The 20,757-nt window shown below is 46.7% G+C and overlaps 1 protein-coding gene across 7 annotated transcripts in view; it reads left to right on the top strand.

Annotated features, from left to right (window-relative positions):
* Window positions 1–11,946, top strand: part of NHSL1 (NHS like 1) — a 220,008-nt gene extending 208,062 nt beyond the window's left edge. For all 7 annotated transcript variants that reach the window (XM_036994847.2, XM_036994859.2, XM_017665023.3 and 4 more), the window contains 3 exons: window positions 1,046–4,285; window positions 4,804–4,936; window positions 9,128–11,946. In XM_036994847.2, the coding sequence (XP_036850742.2) occupies window positions 1,046–4,285; window positions 4,804–4,936; window positions 9,128–9,863 (4,109 nt within the window). In that variant the 3' untranslated portion in view covers window positions 9,864–11,946. The remainder of the gene's footprint in view (window positions 1–1,045; window positions 4,286–4,803; window positions 4,937–9,127) is intronic.
* Window positions 11,947–20,757: the final 8,811 nt, after the last annotated feature.

Here is a 20,757-nt window from a genome sequence, read left to right as displayed (position 1 = left end):
GTGCTCAGCTCACCTTGCCCAGCAGCCCTGTGCTTGAGGTCTTTCCAAGTCCTTGTTGGAAGATAACAATGTAGAGAGAACTATGGTTCTGACACTATTTTTCACAAATTAATGTGTTCTAATGACTACTGTGCATGGGTTGATTTTTTTCTCTTTACACATTGGGAAAGTTCTTAGCCTGATCATTTTTTTTTTTTAAGCATCTGCTCCTTCCCAGGTAGCTTGAAATCTATCATCTACACTTAAGGCTTTTTTCTCATCCATCCTGCTTGGTTTGGCTTTCCTTGTGATTCTTTTTTTTTTTAAACATAGTACTCTCTGTTTGGTTGGTTGTAAAGCTCCAAGATATGAATAACCCTAACTGGAGGAGCTGTTCACTGGATCAGTTCCTGCTGCTCTTTCCCCACAAGAACGCAACAGATTGCTATTTAATTTTGAATGTCACTGACAGATGATAGCAGCTCAAGATGGATAATGAGATGTTTGAAACACAGATGGGCCTGTAAATCATCTTTTCTTAGGATTTCCTCCTGACATAAAAAATTAATGTAATTAACACCATTTTATACCAATATCCCTCATAAATGGTGTCTCCGTAGCCCTGTCATTGAACCAGTGCATTCATCTGTCTTTGAGGAAGATGGTCACTGCTTGACAGATGATCTGTGCAGTCAGCCAGTGAGTGGAGGGCTACCTTGAAATCTTTACCAAAAGGAGCTTACTTCCCCAGAGCACTTGGCCTTGATCTCAGACGGAGTGCCTGAGAATACCATATGTACCACTTCATCAATAAGAGGATTTGACGTACAAATTAAGAGAAGTACATGAAATTCATAATAAGAGTTTTTATTTTGGGAGCTCTCAGTAACTAAACTCTCACTCAGCTGCCAAAGGAGGCAAAAAAACTAGATCAAGTAGAAAGAAAAGTGGTGTCTTGTTTGTTTTTAAGTATAGCAGAGCCAGAAGTGGGTGAGGGTACAGGGTGATGAACTGAGATACTGAATTTTATTTTAAGGTAACCAGCCTCTTTCTGCCTTCTTTCCAGCATCTGGCATAGGCTGCGATGATGTGGGTGGTCACCCAGTGTACACCCCAGAGCACTACTCTACACTAGGAAGGCTTGACAGCTGTCAGTCACCTGGGCCACGCTCAGCAACCAGGGACTCCAGCTGTCAGACTGAGGAACTGAAAGTCGTACCCCCTTCAATGAGGAGAATCAGGGCGCAAAAGGGACAAGGCATTGCTGCCCAGATGAGCCACTTCCCGGGCTCCTCCGGGAACATGTCTGTGCTGAGCGACTCTGCAGGCATTGTGTTCCCTTCTCGCCTCAACAACGATGCTGGCTTCCACAGTCTCCCACGCTCGGGAGCAAGGGCAAACATTCCCCTGGAGCCACGGCTCGGTGCCCTGGGCCCTACAGAAGACTTGGATGGCACTTACCCCTACCAGAGGGATTACCTACAAGTAGATGAAAACTTCGGACATTTAGGAGGAGCCTCAGGTGCTGGAGCACTTTCGAGGCCCAAGTCCCAGGAGCTGAGGCTTTTTGAGAGTGAGAATGTAACAAGCCCAGCGTGTGTGGTTTCTCCTCATGCAACATTCTCCACCAGCATCATCCCAAATGCCACGCTCTCTTCCTCTTCAGAGGTTATTATTATTCACACTGCCCAGAGTTCAGGGCAGCTGGACAGTAAACTTACCAGCTCATCTTCATACCCCAAGATAAAATCCAGAGACCACCTGCTCTCCAGGCATGCTGGTAAAGATGACCGTCCGGCTCCTTGTGGTTACTGGAATGAGGGTCACTCCACCATTCTTCCACAAGCCTTAGATTCCCATTCCTCCAATGCAAAGACACTGTTGTCCCTTTGTGATTCGGCTGTACCTTTCAATACCCCAGCAATTCGGGAGAATGGGTCCCAAGCCATAACCTATAACTGTAGAAACAACCTGAGCTTCCCAGTGCACCCTAGGGATGTGGATGGCAAGAGTGAGTCCAGTTATTCAGGAGGCAGGGGGCATGGCAGCACAGAGCCCTGGGAGTACAGTGCCTCAGGAAACGGGCAGGTGTCCCCACCGAAGCCACTTTCGGCAACTCCTGGTCACTCTACACCTGTAGGTAACGTGGGCAGTGGCAGTTTGGACCAAGCATTCAACAAAGATGACACCGGGTTCCTGTATGCAGAGGCCCAGGACGGCTCCTGCACACCTCTGCACACGGACGCTACACCAGGGTCCGGGGATCTGTGCAATAGCAGTGATGGCTTTGGGAACCCCAGGCACAGTGTGGTCAATGTTTTTGATGGAAGAGCGGAGAAGAACCACGGGGACCGGCTAAATTATCATGACAGACCCCTTTCGAGAAACATCTCTTTGAAGAAAGCAAAGAAGCCTCCTCTGCCACCTTCTCGGACAGACTCCCTGCGCAGGATGCCCAAGAAGAGTGTCCAGTCCAACGGGCAGGAGCTCAACGAAAGCCTGATCGCCTCGCTGCAGCACTCGCTGCGGCTGAACCTGCCGGGCAAGGGCGGCAGCTCGCCCTCCCAGAGCCCCTGCAGTGACTTTGAAGAGCCCTGGCTGCCTCGCTCGCGCAGCCAGAGCACAGCCAGTGCGGCGAGCAGCATGACTTCCGCCACCACCCCCAATGTCCACTCGCTGTGTGGGGTCACGCCCTCGCAGAGCGACACCAGCAGCGTCAAGTCTGAGTACACGGACCCGTGGGGCTACTACATTGACTACACCGGCGCGCAGGAAGACCCGCGGAACCCGGGCGGGGGCCCTTCGGCCAGCAATGGGGTGCCTGCTGGCGACGGGCCAGGCGGCCCCGTGCGGGATGTAGCCGGGGCCGCGGTGCCTCCAGGATCCGGTGGCGCAGTCAAGCCAAAGATCCCATCGCCGGAGAAGTCCCACAGAGTCACGTCTCCATCCAGTGGGTATTCCAGCCAGTCCAACACGCCCACGGCACTCACCCCTGTGCCTGTGTTTTTAAAGTCGGTGTCACCAGTAAATGGGAAGGGGAAGACCAAGCCCAAGGTGCCGGAACGGAAGTCCTCTCTCATATCCTCCGTGTCTGTGTCCTCGTCCTCCACGTCCCTCTCGTCCAGCACCTCCACGGAGGGAAGCGGAACAGTGAGGAAGCTGGATTCCGGGCTGGCCTCCCCCCTTGCCGCCCCTCCTCGCCCTTCTCTGCCATCTCTGTGTCCTGCTGACAAGCCTCCACTTCTTCCTCCTCCCCCGCCTGTAGCCGACTCCCCCGAGGCTTCCCCTCTGCCTCACTTTCCCTCTTTCCCACCTCCGCCACCAGAAGTGCTTCCTCCCTTCGGCCCCGCCCCCACCACGTGCTATACCCCTCCCCCCACAGCACTTAGCCCCCTTCTTCTGGCTTCATCGGCTCCCCGGCCCCCACCTTCCTTAGCATCCTCCGTTCCTCCGCCTGCCCCACCTCTGGACCCCAAATTGATGAAGGACACCAGGCCGTCTTTCAAAAAATCTGGCCAGCCGGGATCCTCCCCAGAGGCCTGTGGGCAGCCTTCCAGCAAGGAGGGCGGTGGGCCCCCCGTGCCTCTAGTAACCGCGGAGGTGTTGCAGATGGTGCAGTTGAGGCCCGTGAGGAAGAACTCAGGAACCCAGGAAGCACTGTTACATGAACAAGTATCTCAGGAAAAACTAACTCTAGTCGCTCCCCAGTATCCTTTAAAGCCATCTGCTCTCCTGAAGTCCCGAAATAGCATAAATGAAATGGAGAGTGAAAGCCAGCCTGCCTCCGTGACAAGCTCGCTCCCATCTCCTGCCAAGAGTGTGAGTCAGGGTCACCAGGACAGTGCAGCCGAGCGTGGCCTCTGGAGCTGCAGCCCGGGCAGCGCCGGCCGGTCAGAGGCTGGGCCCGGGCCCAGGAGCGCGCCTCGGCAGGAGCCCGCCGGTCCTGCGCCCAGCAGGAAGCCGCCCCCCATCTCCAAGAAGCCCAAACTGTTCCTTGTGGTGCCACCTCCGCAGAGCAATCTCCCAGCGGAGCCCACTGGGCACGTGAGCGAAGTGGTGCCCAACCCTACGAGGGGAGAGGCGCAAGAGAGTTGTGCAGCCGGGGCTGGCTCTCATGAGCCCGATGCAGGCAGCTCAGTTCCAGAAGGAGGAGCTGCACTGTCCACGTCCCCCAGCTGCGTGGGAGCCAGTGTCCGCATGGTGCAGCCCCCTGCCTTGCCATCCCCCAGGAAGGAGCCAGGCCCCGAGAACAGTGCGGACGACGGAGGCAACGTGGAGGGCGGCCCATCTCTACAGGACCCAGGGCGTGAGTCTGGTTTTTCTCTCTTACTCCCCTCCGACCATATGCAGCTGAGGCAAGCGGCTGGTGCATGTTCACGTTCAAACAGTATGTGGGCTTCCCGTGCTGCCTCACACTTGGGTTACCAACGTGGCATTTTATGAAATTAAAAAATATCTACATCTAAGAGTAGAGCTTACAGAAGGTCAGAAAACAGAGGGGTGGGGTGGTCTGCAACAGGCTGGGTATTGAGTAGCAATGACTAATCTCCCTGCAGGAGAGCTGGAAAGAAATGTTGCAACAAAATTTAAGAGAGCTCCAGGAGTTCTCTACTTTAACAGAAAAGAAGGAGCTCTTACCATTTCTCCTGTCTTTGTAAAATATCAAACTGCAGACCTCACCCGCCTCCCTCTGGTCTCTCCCAGTGGGGAAGGGCAAGGGAGGTACTCAGGAGCGAGACCAGAGGGAGGCATTCAGGAGCTTCGCTGTCGACTGAAATCCAAGTCACTTGCGAGTCTCGGGCTTGTCTGCTTGTTCCTCTGTAGCTGGAGTGCGGGAGACAAACAGAGCCGGGTCTTCCGGAGAGGCTTGTGACTTCCTTAAGGAGGAAGAGAGCGATGAGGTGATGACCCCCAGTAGGCCCCGGACCACAGAAGACCTTTTTGCAGCTATTCACAGGTATCCCAGACTCCTTATTTTAATCGACTTGATGATTACCTCCTTTGCAAATGGTTCCTCAATTTATTTTTCTTCCTTGAGGTTTCTTCTGTCACCCAGTTAGGATTCATTAACTTGATTGTATTTCTATATTTTATTTCCTTTGATTCCTAATTTGCATTTTACTTAGTTGCACTGATAGTTGTGATGATGTCAGGGACAGGTTCAGTGCAGTGCCTTCTGCTCAGCGCTGCTCTTGCTGGCAAGACCTGCAGTCTGTCAATCATATGACAGAATATTTACAAGAACTGGATTTAGAGCAGCGGATGGTCTAGTCCACAGTGAAGAAGGCTGTGTTCTGTGGATGTAAGATGCACAGACTAGCTCTCTAGAACTTTATCTTTTCTAAGGGTGTTTTATTTTTATTGTTATTTTCATTTTAGAGAAAAAACAGGATTTTCTAATGCAGTTTTTTGGACTGTGTAAATGTCTCAAAACAAGAGTACAATCTTGTTACAGCAGGAGCAGGAAGAATGAAATGTTTGTTAGTGTATACTACTAGTGCCATCTACTGGCATCAGAAATTTAGGGCTTAAAAAATGTAAATGTTTAAAAATAACTGCCTGAACTGTTTGCCTGTGATCACCTTGAAGAATGAATATGATTTATTACCAAAGTTTTACTTACAGCCTTATTTTTCTTGCTATAAACAGCCAAGTGTTCCCACAACAGTGTCATTATAAAAATGACATATGTGTGAGTACTTTAAACCATAATGCTATATAAACCCTTTGCTTTCTTCTAGACTTCTTTACCATGGTATTTTTCAGATAACTCTTTTGAATGCGTTTGTGCTGCCATGGCCTTATATTGCTCTGAGTCAAGGTCCCTTTTTTCCTCCTGAAACAAAACATGCTATAAAATCATTGGATTTTCTATGTAAATAACCTTGTGTCAAGACTGTTCTTCCAGTTCTTGGAATCTAACTGAAAAGACTACCACATGAGATGAAAAGCATAGTGCCGTCCCTTCCTGAACTTTCACTTGCAATATATACATATCTAACTTGGCAGGGAAAAACTTAACTGGTTAATTAAGTTGTTTGTGAAGAATTATGTTCTTCACCTCTTGGCTCAAGTATTGGCATAATATCCCAAAAGATCCTAAAGACTGCCATTTTAACATTGTCTGACTGGTTTCTTTGATCTCATTAGAAGTACGAAGTTAGCAAACTGTTTAGAAATTATTTCTCAACACCAGGAAATGAACAGTGTTGCATCCTTTGAACCAACTTTAGCAGCATTTCTAGAAATTTACACAGATGTTTCTAACTCTAACCATGCTTGACACATAATAAGCACTCAATAAATATTTTCTGAATTAAATGAAGCCAATTGGAATTTAACTCCTAGGAAATTCTTTCATTCCTTCAAGACTCGATGTCTTTCATTTAGTATGGAATGCACTGGGTTGCTAACTCTGCAGGCATATTTATTTGCAATAGTCCACAAAGATGTGTTGCCTGGTTACTCTGTGTACTAAATACTTAGTCTCACTCAGTGAGAAAGCAACTGTTGTAGGGCCAAATTTCTATGTGCATTTCCTAAAAATATGCCAAAGGTCTCTTCTGTATTTTCTTTTGGCAACCTTAAGGTGCTGAAGAATCTGTGGTTTCTCCTACTAGAGAGTGACATTTACTGCAGATGTAGAAATCAGCCAGCCTATATTGTTCTGTGTACACATAATAAAAATAAAGGCCAAGTAGGGTATGGGGTTGCAAAAAGGGATCAAGAACACCTGCTAATTTTTGTGTTAGTGTTGGTAACGTATTAGCAGACATAATAAAAATCCAACTAAAGTCTATGATTTTTAAGGTTTGTTTTATATCTTTTAGCACCTAATAATCTAGAAAAAAGAGTATCTAAATTGAAGCACAGCTTTCAAATTTTATGGTACAAATTAATTCACTTCAGATATGAAGCCAGATGGAAAATGTGGAACACCAGTTGAGGTGTGAAATTTTTATATTTATTGAAGTAATTAGCTTTTAAGCTAGTGTTAACTGTTTAAGCACTTTTTATAGCCATCTTCTTGAGAAATACACACATACACACCATACACATATGGCAATGCATATATGCATAGTATTCATAGGTGTAGATTTAACTCTCATCTGAGAGGGCTGCTACTCTTGAGAAACAACAATACTTTCATAAATGCCCATCTTGTCTTTTAATTCTAAGTCTACAGTTAAAGGCCATTGCTCTAAACAAGTATAGCTGTGGCTTCTGTGGACCTCTGCACACCCTCACCATTTAAAAACACAAAATAAAAAGTGATGCCACAAGCCAATTCCTACAAGAATGAGATGAATAGAGCTGCTTTTGAGGAGCAACTTCTGTAAGTGCAAGGTCAAGGTAGAACTCCATCAGATCCTAGTTCTTGCATTAAGCCATGTGACTTCATGCTATAGATTTCGGTTACCTTCTCTGGTCAAACCAAACCATCTGAAGTCTTTCCCAGCTCCCAGATGCTGAGGTGTTATTTCTGTGGTTTTTGTCAGTTGGTCATTTACTTATTTCAGAGCAGTGCTCTTGGTGACAGCAGAGCAGGGACATTAAACCAAAGTTTCATAGACCAGGCTCTGCAGTCCCAAAGGGACGGTACCATGTCAGCTCTGGCCACCCTTCAGACTATTACAGGGTCCTTACCACTTCCTGTCTTCTGCTTTGGTGGCTTCTTTTTGGCCAGAAGCATGGACAGGACCCTGGGAGCTGAGCCCAGGGTAGCCACTGTGGGCCCATCCTCTCTGGTGCCTGGCGGTGCAGGCTGTGTGAAGACAGCACTGAGGCCTGACCTGGTGGCAGGAAGAAAGAATTATATTTGTCTAAATGACAAGTACCTGCTCTGTGCCTGACACCTTGTGACTCTTACTGGATTCATCTTTACTGATAAGCTACAAGCTATCTACTGTCATTACTCTTTCTAGACAGGAAACAGGATCAGAAACATTAACTTGCCCCAGGTCACAGAGCAAGGACATGTTCTATGGGATTTAACCCAGATCTCTGTGATTTAGCCCAGGGCTTCTTTCTGTCATTGAATCCTCACAACCTGGTGAGGTTAGTATCATCATCCCCATTTTACAGGTACGAAAACCAAAGTGCAGCATAGGTGAGTGACTGGTCGAAACGAAGCTCACACAGCTAAAAGCTGGTAATGCCCAGACTCAAGTCTCAATCTGTATGTACAGGTAGCATCCGCTCAAACTTTCTCTGTTGCACATTCTAGAATTTGACAGCATTTATTTTATTAAATGTACTAAGTGTCCTTAAGGCAATTCCCCTACACTTAGCTGAGAGACATTATGGAGGGACCAGCCAAGGGCCAGATGGCTCATCTGTTTATTATCTCTGATTCACTCACAGTAGAAAACCTGTTGGACTGGGAGGCTATTAGAGACTGAGGACAAGAAACACCCCCAGGGAACATTTCCCTTTCCCTGAAGCCCCTCCTCTTTCACACTCTACCCACATTGCTCAGATTTTTCTTGATCAGTTAGCGGTTCTCTAAAGTTAGTCAGGCAACAGGATCTGTTGCAGAAGGTTCACCTTTGTTTTCTGGAAAACTGGATCCCTAGAAGTTGACATATGAGCTAAGGAAGAATCGTTTTATCTCAAACTCTGGAGTGTCTTAGAATGTAGAGTTGTAGAATCGTTCTAAAACCTAAGGTGGGGACCTGCTTCAGGATAGAGGATATTTGAGGAGTTGGCTTACTTATCAGGCCTGTTCAGGCTAGCACCAAACATGAAAAGGAAGAGCAGAAAGTGGGGTCCTTGCAGGGAAATTCACTCAGGACCAGTTCAATATAAAAGAGTTAAACAAAAAATGGCAATTATTAGAAACTTTGAAACAGTCCTATCCAACATTATTAATATGATGTCTGAGGTTTGTTTCAAAATAATCCAGTGAGGGTGGAGGTGAGAAAAGGATGGTCATAAGTTAATAGTTATCATAGTGGGGTCATGGGCATACATAGTAGTAAAATGAATTATTTTTGCACGGGTGATTTTCCATAGTAAAAACAAGTGTTTTACAGTAACCCTTAATAAATAGTGACCTGAATACTCAGTAAGAGAAGCTGGGCGGTTGTGACTGACATCCTGTTGCCTGTTAGGAGTTAACCTTTATCTTAATGTTACTAAATTTTAGATCCAAGAGGAAAGTCCTTGGCCGGAAAGATTCAGATGACGATCACTCCCAAAACCATTCTCCCTCCCCGCCAGTGACGCCTACTGGTGCTGCTCCCAGCCTGGCCTCCCTGAAGCAAGTGGGATCGATTCAGAGAAGCGTCCGTAAGAGCAGCACCAGCAGCGACAACTTCAAAGCTTTGCTGCTGAAAAAGGGGAGTCGGTCAGACACCAGTGCCCGCATGTCAGCTGCTGAGATGCTCAAGAACACAGACCCTAGATTCCAGAGGTCAAGGTCAGAGCCTGCACCAGACACTCCTGAGAGCCCGTCCAGCTGTTCCCCAAGCAAGAACAGAAGGGCCCAGGAGGAGTGGGCCAGGAACGAAGGCTTGATGCCTCGGAGTCTGTCCTTTTCTGGCCCCAGGTACGGCCGCAGCCGAACGCCGCCCTCTGCAGCCAGCAGCAGATACAGCCTGCGGAACCGGATCCACAGCAGCCCCATGACCGTCATCTCGGAAGGCGAAGGGGAAGCCCTGGAGCCCGTAGACAACAAGGCTCGCCGGGCCCTGGGTGCTGCCAGGGGAGGCTCACTGGATGGACTGGTGGGGGATGAAACGGACAAAGGCAGCCTGCTCTGTGGAGGGGCTCCCACCGCCTTGCTACAGGCACCGGCTCCCAGCCCTGCAGATGGGACGGCCAGTGCACAGGGCAGGGGTCCATCGGAACAGAGCGGAGGTCCTCCAAGAGGAGAGAGCTAGGGGCAAGACTGCATTTCCCCAGTGATATGGGGGAGCTGCGCCACATTTCGCTCTAGGAAGCCTGACAGGTACCCTTTGCTGCCTTGCCCATGGATCCCACCCAGCGTTTGTGCTGCGGCCCCAGGCACTGCCAGCCTTGCAGTGGAAGTGGGGAGGGTTACTGAGGACTCACTTGGCACTTGCCCTGTGGCTTAAAAGCAAGTAGAAGCTTAACTTCTGAAAGTGCTTCCTAGGGAAGACTTTTTTTTTTTCTTTGCTAAATGCTGGGTTATGTGTGGAGGGGTGGATGTGTGTGTGTGTTTTGAATGCTTCCTGTGTTAAAAAAATACAAACACACACATACAACATGTACAGAAATAGGAGAAAGAGAGTTAAGCTAGGTTGAGTAATGGAATCTTCTGGTCTAGTCGGTAATTGCTTTGAAGTGTCATGTTTATGGAAGTTAGTGAGCTCCAGAAGAAGGGACAAGACCATTACTCCTGAGAAAGGTAGTAGGTTTGCTGGTTCTGAATGTGCAGAACGCATGGTATATGCACAAGTGTGCTGTTGAGGTGAGCCCTGTTGTGCTTATCCCAAAAACCTGGGAAAGGGCTAAGTGATTGGTTCAGGTACTTTTTTCTGGGGAAAAAAGGCTTTGTTTCTTTTTTGTAAAAATGACAAACGTGGAAGTGGCAACGCTGTAACTTGGAGCCTGCTGCTGTGCAGCCACACACACACACACACAAACTATTAGCCTGATTTTTAGAAATATGGGTAATTTTGTAATGAACTTCCTCCTGAGTAGCGGCTGAAACCTTCTTTGAGAATTGGAATGATGGTGCACACATTCAGAGAGGGTAGGAGAGAGGAGAGAAGAGGTGTTGAGTGATACACTGCTGGAATTTGTTTCCTACTTGTTAAATAAAATTATTTTTCAGAACTAAATTTGAAAACTTGCACTACAGAACTGTGGGTGGGGCTTTTCCTTCTACACCTGTTCTTACCAGAGCTTAAATTTCCATTTGGTAATTTCTTATCACCAGAAATGTTAACATTTGCTAACTTTTGGATATCCATTTGGTTTCACCAAAGAAAAAGTTACAGCTACTTTTCCTTGAACTGCCTGCAGTATCATGTCCTCATCTAGAAAGGTTTATCAAAATCTAGTATATATAATCTTACTTTGAAGAAAATGCTGATTAGCTCTCATTGGTCAAAAAAATCGACTAAAAAATGGCAGGGTTTGGCTATTACTTGGCCCTGGGACATGAGTTTTTAGATTAAAAGGATTTTTGCATCATTTGGTTTGTGAGTTTTTATATTTTTTATAAATAATTGAATTGGCTAATTAGCTTCTAATCTTCTCCAGTTAGAATTTTAACACTTTTAGACTTGGGGAAAAAAAGTGTGTAAAGTATTTATTTTTATGTCATATTCTTGTGGCTCCTTCCCCCGCTCCCCTCCAACTGCTGTGTACTTAAGATTCCCTTATTTGTGGTTAAATAAAATCAGAGTCTTGTCTTCTTCATTAGAAGGACCTTAGATGACAGTACCAGGATTCTTGGCCTTAACTACAGTGCAGCTGCCAATTCTCAGCTTTTTGGGTATGAAAATATCTTCTAAAAGTTGGACTGCCAGGTCAAATCATCCTAAGGCTTATACAATAAAACCTTAAACAGCCATTTTAGATGCATCTTTGAGACAGAAACATACCTCATGAATTGAGGCTCCTTCTGTTCTCTGAAGAAAATGAAACACTTCTTTTGACACAACAAGAAATCAAGACCTGACATTTGGCCAAAGGCAAAAAGACTTTTTCCCATTTGGAGCAATTGTCTACTCCATGGGGCACAAGTATCTTTGCTTCTAAATTTTAGAGAAGTATTGTTGTTTTGAATATGAAATCACTTAGTTACCTAAACAAAGATTAGAATGTATGTGGATACCACAAAACTTTAACTTAATATATAAATCATGTATGTTGAAGGTAAGATAAACAACATCAAAACTAATTATAAAACTATTTTGAAAACCCCCATTTCTTTTAAGGAAAAATATATCAGGTTTTTAAAATTTGCTTTGAATAAAACAGTTATAAAGTAAATGCTTGAACCTTATTTCTTTTTATTTGTACATGCATTTTTGAATAATGAGGTCTTCCGGTACAGAACTGTGGAGTGCTTTGCTGGATACAAACAGAACAGCAGTGAAGACCAGACGGTGCCTGTGGGAGGTGGGGACCCAACAGAGAGGAGAGAGAACATCACAGACACTGTGGATGGTGCCATTTAAAAGGACATATGGGACAACAACTCTCAATAATACATCCTATGGACTTTTGAAAACATATTACTAGTGTGTTGATGGAAAGCTCAGATGGGTGACACATGGAGAGATTGAGAACTTAAGAGGCATGGCTGTCATGTAGGGAAACGGGAACCTAGACTCATTCCTGAAATGCACAGCATCTTTGGCTTTGCTACTTGTTTCCTCAGTGGGGGCTCGCTACCCTTAACAGACCATATCCTATTTTAACACTCAGTGAGGATAGACTTGTTAGCCCTTCCTGAAGCCCTGAGACTTGAAGTGCCAGACAGTCACAGACAGAAACGCCTGGCTAAATGATTTCCATCCTGTTTTTCCTAAGAGTTGAGAGGAAAGCCAAGGACCATTTGGTCTGTTGGTTGGAAGCAGCCTCAACTTCAGTCTGACTTCTGTCCTCCTGTTGCTGAAGAATGTTGATGGAAACCACCCCTGCTCATGTAAGGGTGAGAGTATATTCTTGGAGAATCATGACAAGCAAAGAAAAGGAGGCATTTCTGTATCATGATCTTATTCCCCACCTGCCAACCCCACAAGCAACTCCATGGTAGGCATCCTGGGAGGACAGGGTGGCTTTACTGGCTCTGCCTTAATGTGTTTTCAGCACAATGATCAAATACGAGCAATTATGTTTCTGAGATTCCATCATGAAATGAGCACAGCAGGCTAATTTACTTTGGCAAATATTAGGATATTGTTGGAGAAGACGGTGTTTCGGATAAAACATGGGCCTGGTTCTTGAGGCCCATTTGAATCCTCAGTGGTCTGTTTTCCTGTAATGAGCCATTCTGTTACTGAATATAGTTTCTTTCAATGAGCTGCTCTAAACTGCTTCCCACACAGGCCAGCCTTCCTTCACAGAACAAGGTCTGGCAAATCTGTAGTCATTTGTTCAGCAATAAAAAAAAGGCCCTTTATTAAATGCTTCTCATGTGCTCAGTAAGGATGAGGGAGTCCTAGAACAGAAAAAGGTGGGTGAGTATCAGGAAGGGGCTTCAGACCTAGTGAGAAAGACCCAAACAACTAACTGTCCCACAAAACCCATCTGTGCGAACACAGAGGAAAAGGAAGAACACTCCAGACCCCACCACACACCCTGCTGGCCCCCCACCCAACATGCTTTCTTGCCATCAGAACGCCTGAAATTGGTTCAGGCTGGCAATGCTCCTGACATAAACATGGTACCTTGCAGCCTCCTCTGTAGTCAGGAGGGCACAGTGTGGGCCAATGAGACACGAACAGTAGTCTGAGACTCTTCAGGAAAGGCGCTTTCCTTACTTAGGTGCCAGCACCCCCTCTTGTGGCTTCCTCCCTCCTGTTTCTCCCTGAAGGGATGGGAGGCTGGAGGAGGAACAAGATTCTTGCGACCTTTACGCATGAATGAGGATGGGAGTCACTTGTTGTGGAAGTTGGAGAGAAAGGAGCCTGGTCCACTGATCGCATCAGAGCCACCACACCAGCCTCGGGCTGTCTACCTCCAGAGCCATTGGGTAAGTCAGGTCTCACGCACTTCACAGTGGAGTCATATGGTTCTCAGAAGATGTTATTGTTTCTGACTAGGTAGACGGGGGAGGGATTGGCTGTGGTGAATCCAAGCTAAGACTAAGGATGAGGATGACTTCATCAAGCAGGGGAAGTTGGCAAAGGAAGGACGCTCTGGATGGAGGGAATAGCAGGGGCAAGGCACGAGGCGGAGTGTTAAGGGGAAGCCATGTAACTGAAAGGATGTTTCTAGAAAAGCAGTGGGTCATGACACTGGAAAGGTCATCTCAGGCAACAATGTAGAGGACCTGGGATGTCCTTCCAAGGAATCTGGGTTTTGTTTTGTAGTATTGGGAAACAGTGAAGGTTTTTTTTAAGAAGGGGAATGATGTGATCTGGTTTAGTTCTATATCTACACTCTCCCTTAGTGACTATATCTAATCCCGTAGCATTAGCAAAATCTATATATACTGGTAGCTCCTGAATATTTCCTGTCCTTACTTCCTCTATGAACTCCAGATGAGTATACCAACTGCTTACTCAAAATCTGCATTTAGAGGTTTTTAAATTTACTATCTCCAAATCATACTTCCCCCCACATCCTACTTTATCAGTTAATGGCATTACTAGTCACACAAGGGCTTGGGCCCCAAACCTGGGCTCATCCTGTCATCTCTGTGTCCTTTCCACCCCACATCTGACCCTGAAGCAAGTCATGTCAGGCATACTGCCAGAGGATTTCACAAATCCAGGCATTTCTCACCATTTCTGCTGCTACTCACAGGCCCAAACTATTACGTCCCGACCCAAAGCCTCCCAACTGGTCTTATTACGAAGCAACTTCGGCTGCTCTCAGTTCACATTACAAAATAAGCTGTTAAAAATAATTCATAGCAGTCCCCTGAATGAAATCCTCCAGAACTGAATATTATAATTGGAATAGGACTCTAACTCCTTGCTGTCATCTGCAAGGCCTTTAAGAACTATTGCTGTTCCCTCACTCAAATGATTGGGCCTCATTCTCCTTTCTGTTTCTTGACAGAAGCTGCTTCCCACCTCAGAGCCTCCACTTTAACTATTGGGAAGAAAAGTTCCTGTATTTCGATACCGGTTTAGGCTCCTCAGGCAGTAGGCAGAGACAGTCAGGAATGCCACACGTTTCACTGGAGTGTAACACCTTGGAGAAGGGAGGAAGGCGGATGAGGCGGGGGAACGATCAGACTGCGGTGCTGGCCTTGCAAGTCTGCCGGCAGGGCCACTAGGGAAAATGGCGCATTGCAGGAGTCCTGCACTGGGCAGAAATGGCCAGGTCTTTGACTACTTCTTTGCTTGGCCTTGGCAAGTGACGCTCTGAGAAAAGCGTGCCCTCAAGTCCCACAGTGTGGTGAAATCACTGGCCACCAGCCTTTCCTGCCTAGAGAATAGCGTGACCTCAGCTTGAAAGCTAAGGCAGACCCGATGAAGTCAGCAGTTAGAGGCTGTCAGCTGACCACCGTTCTTGAGGCTGGATGGCCAGTCATTTCTTGAAAGGGGATCTAAGTGGCATATCTCCATGTCTGCCACAGTCCACCCCTTGCTGCATGTGGATCTGCTTCCCCATGAACATACAGGGCCCTGGTGGACTTCTTTCCTGAGGAGGAATTTGGAAAGAGGAGTTGGTGGGGCCAACCACAGCGCTGGGCTCAGGCCACATCTGGTACTCAGCAGTCCCCCATCCACTCCTTTCCCTTTCAACTGCCACCTCTGCTGGGCTTGGTGGCTTTCCACTGGTCTGGCCCAAGCTCTCTTTCCTGAGGGCTCTAAGACCCTGAGAGCCGAACTCTTCTCAGACCTGGGCTGCTGCCCGTGTCCACTCACAGTTACAATTGGGCAAGGAGAACAAGGGTGTCCCAGGGGGTCCTCTGAGTCCCAAGTGTCATGTGACAGCAGGTTCACCTCCCTCTGACCTTCAGGGTCAATTACCTCTGACAAGGTGGTGGCTCTTCTTGCCTGCTATCCCTGGACACAAGGAGTCCAAAGTCCCAAGTGGCAACAGTAGGTTGCAGTTCAGCGGGACCCTTGCTGGGTTGCCTAGGGTGGATACACACCTTTGAGAACAAGTACCTCTGGGTTCACAGAGCCCAGAATCATGGTGTAAGAAGTCCTATGTCCCTCAGTGGTTCAAAGGGAGTGATAGTAAGTGGGGTCACTTGTTACCACGCCTTGGTTCCCAGATCCATGTATCCTTCCTACTGTGGATCTAGCACTATGTAGGCTCTCTGATTTAGTAAGGATACTGTGTCCAGGAGACAGTGCCCTATCTTGGCAGGGTATGGCTTCCAACCCGGCTAGCCTCTTCTGGGTGGTGCACCATGTGAGAGGACCGGTGGATCCTGCAACCATAAGCTAACTCTCCCTGATTGGGTGTTATGATGTGTAGAGCAGTAAATCCATGCCAGGAGAGCAGAGATTTTGTGAGGCCCTCGATTGTGGTGCCTTCAAGGCCCTACAAGCAGGAAGGGAAACTGCATACCAAAGATAGGTGTCCACCTTTGTGCAAATCAACTGGTCCTTCCTGGAAAGAATGGGCCCAATACAGTCACTTTGGCATCAAACGACCAGTTGGTCTTTTCACAGCCTCACCAGTGTCTCAGCACTGGTATCTCTTGCTGCAAGTTAGACGATCAGAGTCAGCCGTATTTAGGGTAGCCTTGTAACTGGGAATCCCTGTCATTGGGAGTCCGTGCATGGCCTCTGTCTTTGCCACCACTGCCACTTTGTTGGTGTGCACGTTGTACCAGCACTGGCGGGCACCAGCAGACGCTAACAGCAACAGGCTATATCATTTTGTCTACTTGGTATCTTAGCGCCTCTTCTGGGCTGGGTGCTTTCTGGTGGGCATCAATAGATGATACACAGGTTTTCATGTTCTCTGCCCACTCCCGTATGTCCATACACCTGCCTCTATGCCCAGACCTCCTTGTCTCAATTATCCCTTCTTTTTCTTTCCAAACTCCTGACCAGTTGGCCAGCCCATTTGCCACTGCTGTGATTCCATATATATTTCACCTTTCCTTCCTTACAAAGTGAATGACCAGGTCCATTACCAAAGGTTCTGTCCTTTTTTGCAGGAAGATTGCAGCTATTTTTTTTCTTGTAGCTGTCTTTCAAAGTCATCCCTGAAAGGATGTAATGTGGTTGCTGTCCACTTTCAGCTTGCACCCGCATAGTAAGCCAGCTCTTTGGTAAACCAAGTTCAAGCTTTTTCCTCTTCATTCAGCTGATAGTACAGGCCCTCCAAACAACCACAGGGTGGGGAAGAGAGGGTGTGTGCAACCGCGACAGCAAGGACGTCTGGGCTGCCTGTTCCTGCGGCTTGCTTATTACTCTGGTCCCACTCACGATTGCTCCCGAATGTGTCCTTTCCAACTTTTTGGAATTGCTGGAATTGCTGCTGGTCCTACCAACTTTTTGACATGGTAGTTCTGACAGGACCTCACTAAGGTGGGCAGGTCTGGGTAGGTAACCACTTGGTGTCTAATGGTTTTATCTCTGCAAGGGCCCAGTAGCATAACAGAAGCTGTTTTTCAAAACTGTGTAATTCCCCGCTGCAGCTAGCAGAGCCTTGCTTCACGAGCCCAGGGGCTGCTCTGTGATTCTCCCATTGGTTCTTATCCTAAATTCCACACCTTGTGTTTTCACTGCTGACACTTCCAGCCCCAAAGTTCGGCCAGATCACATGGGCCAAGCTGCCTTTATATCTGTTACTTCTGGGTCTGTTTCTAGTGACTGATTTTTTTTCCTTCCTGATTACAGGTCATATTTTTCTGTTCCTTTGCATATCTTTCTAGTAATTTTTTATTGAATGTTGGGAACTATGATTATTAGATTATTGATGGATTTTGTTCTATTCCTTTAAATAACACTGGGCTTTTATTCTGGTGCACAGCCAAGATTCTTGAAATTAGTTTGATCCTTTTAAGGCATACTTGAAATCTTTGTTAGGGAAGGTCCAGAGAAGCCTTTGCTTTAGAGACAGTTTAACCTCATTACGAAGGGCAATAATAGCCTTTTGAGGACTCTACCTGATGCCCATGCATTATGAGTCATTCCACTCGGGCTAGTGGGAACGAAACTATTCCCAGTTCCAAAGGTGATCTGGGAATGATTTGTTCTACTACTTTGTGGTCGTTCATTTCTTGGCTTGGGTAGTTTCCTCTTATACCTTCACAGATCTGTGCTCAACCAAGGACTCGAGGGGACTCCTGCAGATCTGCAGGCCTCTCTCTCTGTTTCTTCCTCTTCTCCTTACACTGCCCAACAAATTCTATTTGCCTCAGCAGCCCCTAGCACTGACCTCTGACTCCTCAGCTCAGTGAGACTGTGAGCAAGTCTGTTTGGCTTCCACCTTCTGCTTTGCTGCCTAGAAACTTCCTCCACACCATGAGCTTGAATAATCATTTCACTCACCTTTTCCCCTTCTCTCAGAGAGACCACGGTTCTGTGCTGTGCACTGTCAATGTCTGGGTCCTGTTTCGCCATCAATGCCAGAAGTGGATGTTCATTTGGGGAGCCTTAAAAACATTGCTCAAAGGAATGCTATTTTTGATTGAGTACCCTGGTTGGGGGAAGAGGGAGGGTTTAGAGGCTTAACTCATTCCTCACAGATCAAGGAACCAGTGTGGGTTATTCTACCTGCCAAGTATGTCAATCTCAATTATGTAATCGGGGACTGGGGAAGTAATGGTGGATCTGCAGACCCAGTGGACCTGCTGTAAGCCAAATTTGGATTAGAATTCTATGTATTTTCTGACCTCAATATGTCCCCACTTTAATGGAGGAGGGGGAACTATGAGGACACTTTGGGTTTCTGGGTATCAAATGTCAGGTTGGAACCCAACATTGTTGGTCTATCTCTTTCTCCAATGTGTGGTGACCTGAATAAATGGGCATAGGTCCATTTATGAAAATATTTGGAAAAACTACTGTGCCTGTGTGCTGTAATATTGCTGTGACCTTTCCCCTGGGTACACAGTCATCTCTTCAGTCAGTGAGTTTTGAGTTTGAAAAGTGGCTCAATTCTGGAAACTGGGTAGGGGATCATGTATTGTTTTTTTATTATTATTAGGGGTGATCTCATCCCCTGCTTATCCATTCTTGCTCTCTTTCAATTGTATATAAAGCATCACACTTGTTGGGTACCCCACCTAGCTTGTCTGTATGACCATGTTCTATTCACTGTTGCTGTGAGACTCTACAGTCTAGGTCCCCTTAGCTGCCATTTTGACCTTTGATGGTTATTGCACCCTGGCCTTGGGGGTTAGCACTGCCCCCTGGGCTCTTCAAGGCTTCATCATTCACACTTCTGTCAGCAAGCCAGCATCCATCCCAAGTCTTTCCATCAGCCTGCAGAGGAGAGCCACTGCTGAGCAATGTGGTTTTGCTCATGCCCTCTCAACACTGCATTTCCAGGCACCTTGGGAATGGTGGGTGCTCTGGGTGTTCCCAGGGAACGTCATGTCTATGGACTGAATTGTGTCCCCCACCCTCCCTGATTCATATGATGAAGTCCTAGCCTCCAGTGGGATGGTATTTGGAGATGGGCCCTTTGGGAGACAATCAGGTTTGACGAGGTCATGAGGTGGTGCCCCAGGATGGGGTTAGTGTCCTTACAAGAAGAGGAAGAGGCCAGAGCTACCTCTTGTGGGTTCCCAATTTCCTCAGAACTTCCTGGGTAATCTGAGATTGGCTCCTGTACTTGGAGGGCAGAAATAGACTCAAGAAAGACATTGACCACTCCAGACTGGTAAGTGGCAGTTTTAATGAACAGAGGAACTTATTTATGAGGCTTATTTTGGGTGGCTATGTGTAGTTTTCTGCACCCACATGCCAGAATCTTCAAAGTTTACAATCACCCTCCCCTTATCCATGTTTTCAGTTCCCACAGTCAACCACAGTCCAGAAGTAGATGATCTTCCTTCTGATGTATGCTCAGAGGGTCAGTAGTGACTTAATGCTATGTCACTTCACTTCATCTCATCCCTTAGGCATGTTATCATCTCACATCATCACAAGAAGAAGAGGAGTGGGTACCATACAGCAAGATATTTTGAAAGAGAGGCCACATTTGCATAGCTTTCATTACAGTACATTATTATAATTGTTTTATTTAATTATTAATTATTGTTGTTAGTCTCTTACTGTACCTAATTTATAAATTAAGCTTTTTCATAGGTATATGTAGAGGAAAAAACATAATATACACGGTGATGGCTTCCAGGGGCACCTGTGCCTTATGGGGGCAAGACCTCTGTATTGTATTTTGTCATGCTGGGATGGGAAAAAGGAGGGAGGATAGTTCTAGCTCTTAATGGGGGAAGGGTGTAGGCCCAGAATGTCCAGGAATTTTAGGGAGTCAAAATTGTTGGGGGCATTCACCAGATGTTATCATGTCATATTCCAGGTTTGGTCCTGACCTTGACGTAGCAGACCTGGCTTGTTTGAACATTTGTTGGCAGTTACTACTTTGATCATCAAGTCCTGTGCTTGACCTTCAGCTTTTCCAGCTTGTCTTCTGCACGAGGTGAGTGAGGACTTGTTAGCAAGTTACCAAAGGGGCTTTGGCTCTCTAACTCAGCTGTAAATTGTTAATTGACCTTAGGTTTCCATTATCTACCTGTAGGGCATCAACTCAGTCATAAGTATTCAAGTCTATTGTTCTTGTTGTCTTTATCCACACTCTGCCCCCATATGAGATGCCTGAATCATCATCCACCAGCTATTTCATTCCTCTCCACCAGTAGGCTTTTCATTCAAAAATTTAAAAAATTAGACAGCCTCCTGTGCCAGGAGCTGGCTATTCACCCTCTAGCTACCAGGGATGGGAGCCTCATAACCAGCCAGGTGGTGCATGACCCAGCCTCAAAATGCTGTCTCACCACCCATGATCTTGGGCGACTCTGATCCCAGCTGTACCAGCCTGATGCTGAGATGGAGTTAGGGACACAGAAGATGTATGGCAAAGTTACACCTCTGCAAGGGTAAAGGAAAAGCAGGAGGGAATGGAGGAGATGTCAGACTACATTACAGATGTGATAAAGCTCCTGCACCCGCACCAGGAAGTTCCAGAGCA

The sequence above is a fragment of the Manis javanica genome, chromosome 13, assembly GCF_040802235.1.
Source record: "Manis javanica isolate MJ-LG chromosome 13, MJ_LKY, whole genome shotgun sequence".
Taxonomy (NCBI): Eukaryota; Metazoa; Chordata; class Mammalia; order Pholidota; family Manidae; genus Manis; species Manis javanica.
Note: the sequence above shows the minus strand (reverse complement) of the source record. Positions and strands in the feature narration are given on the sequence as shown.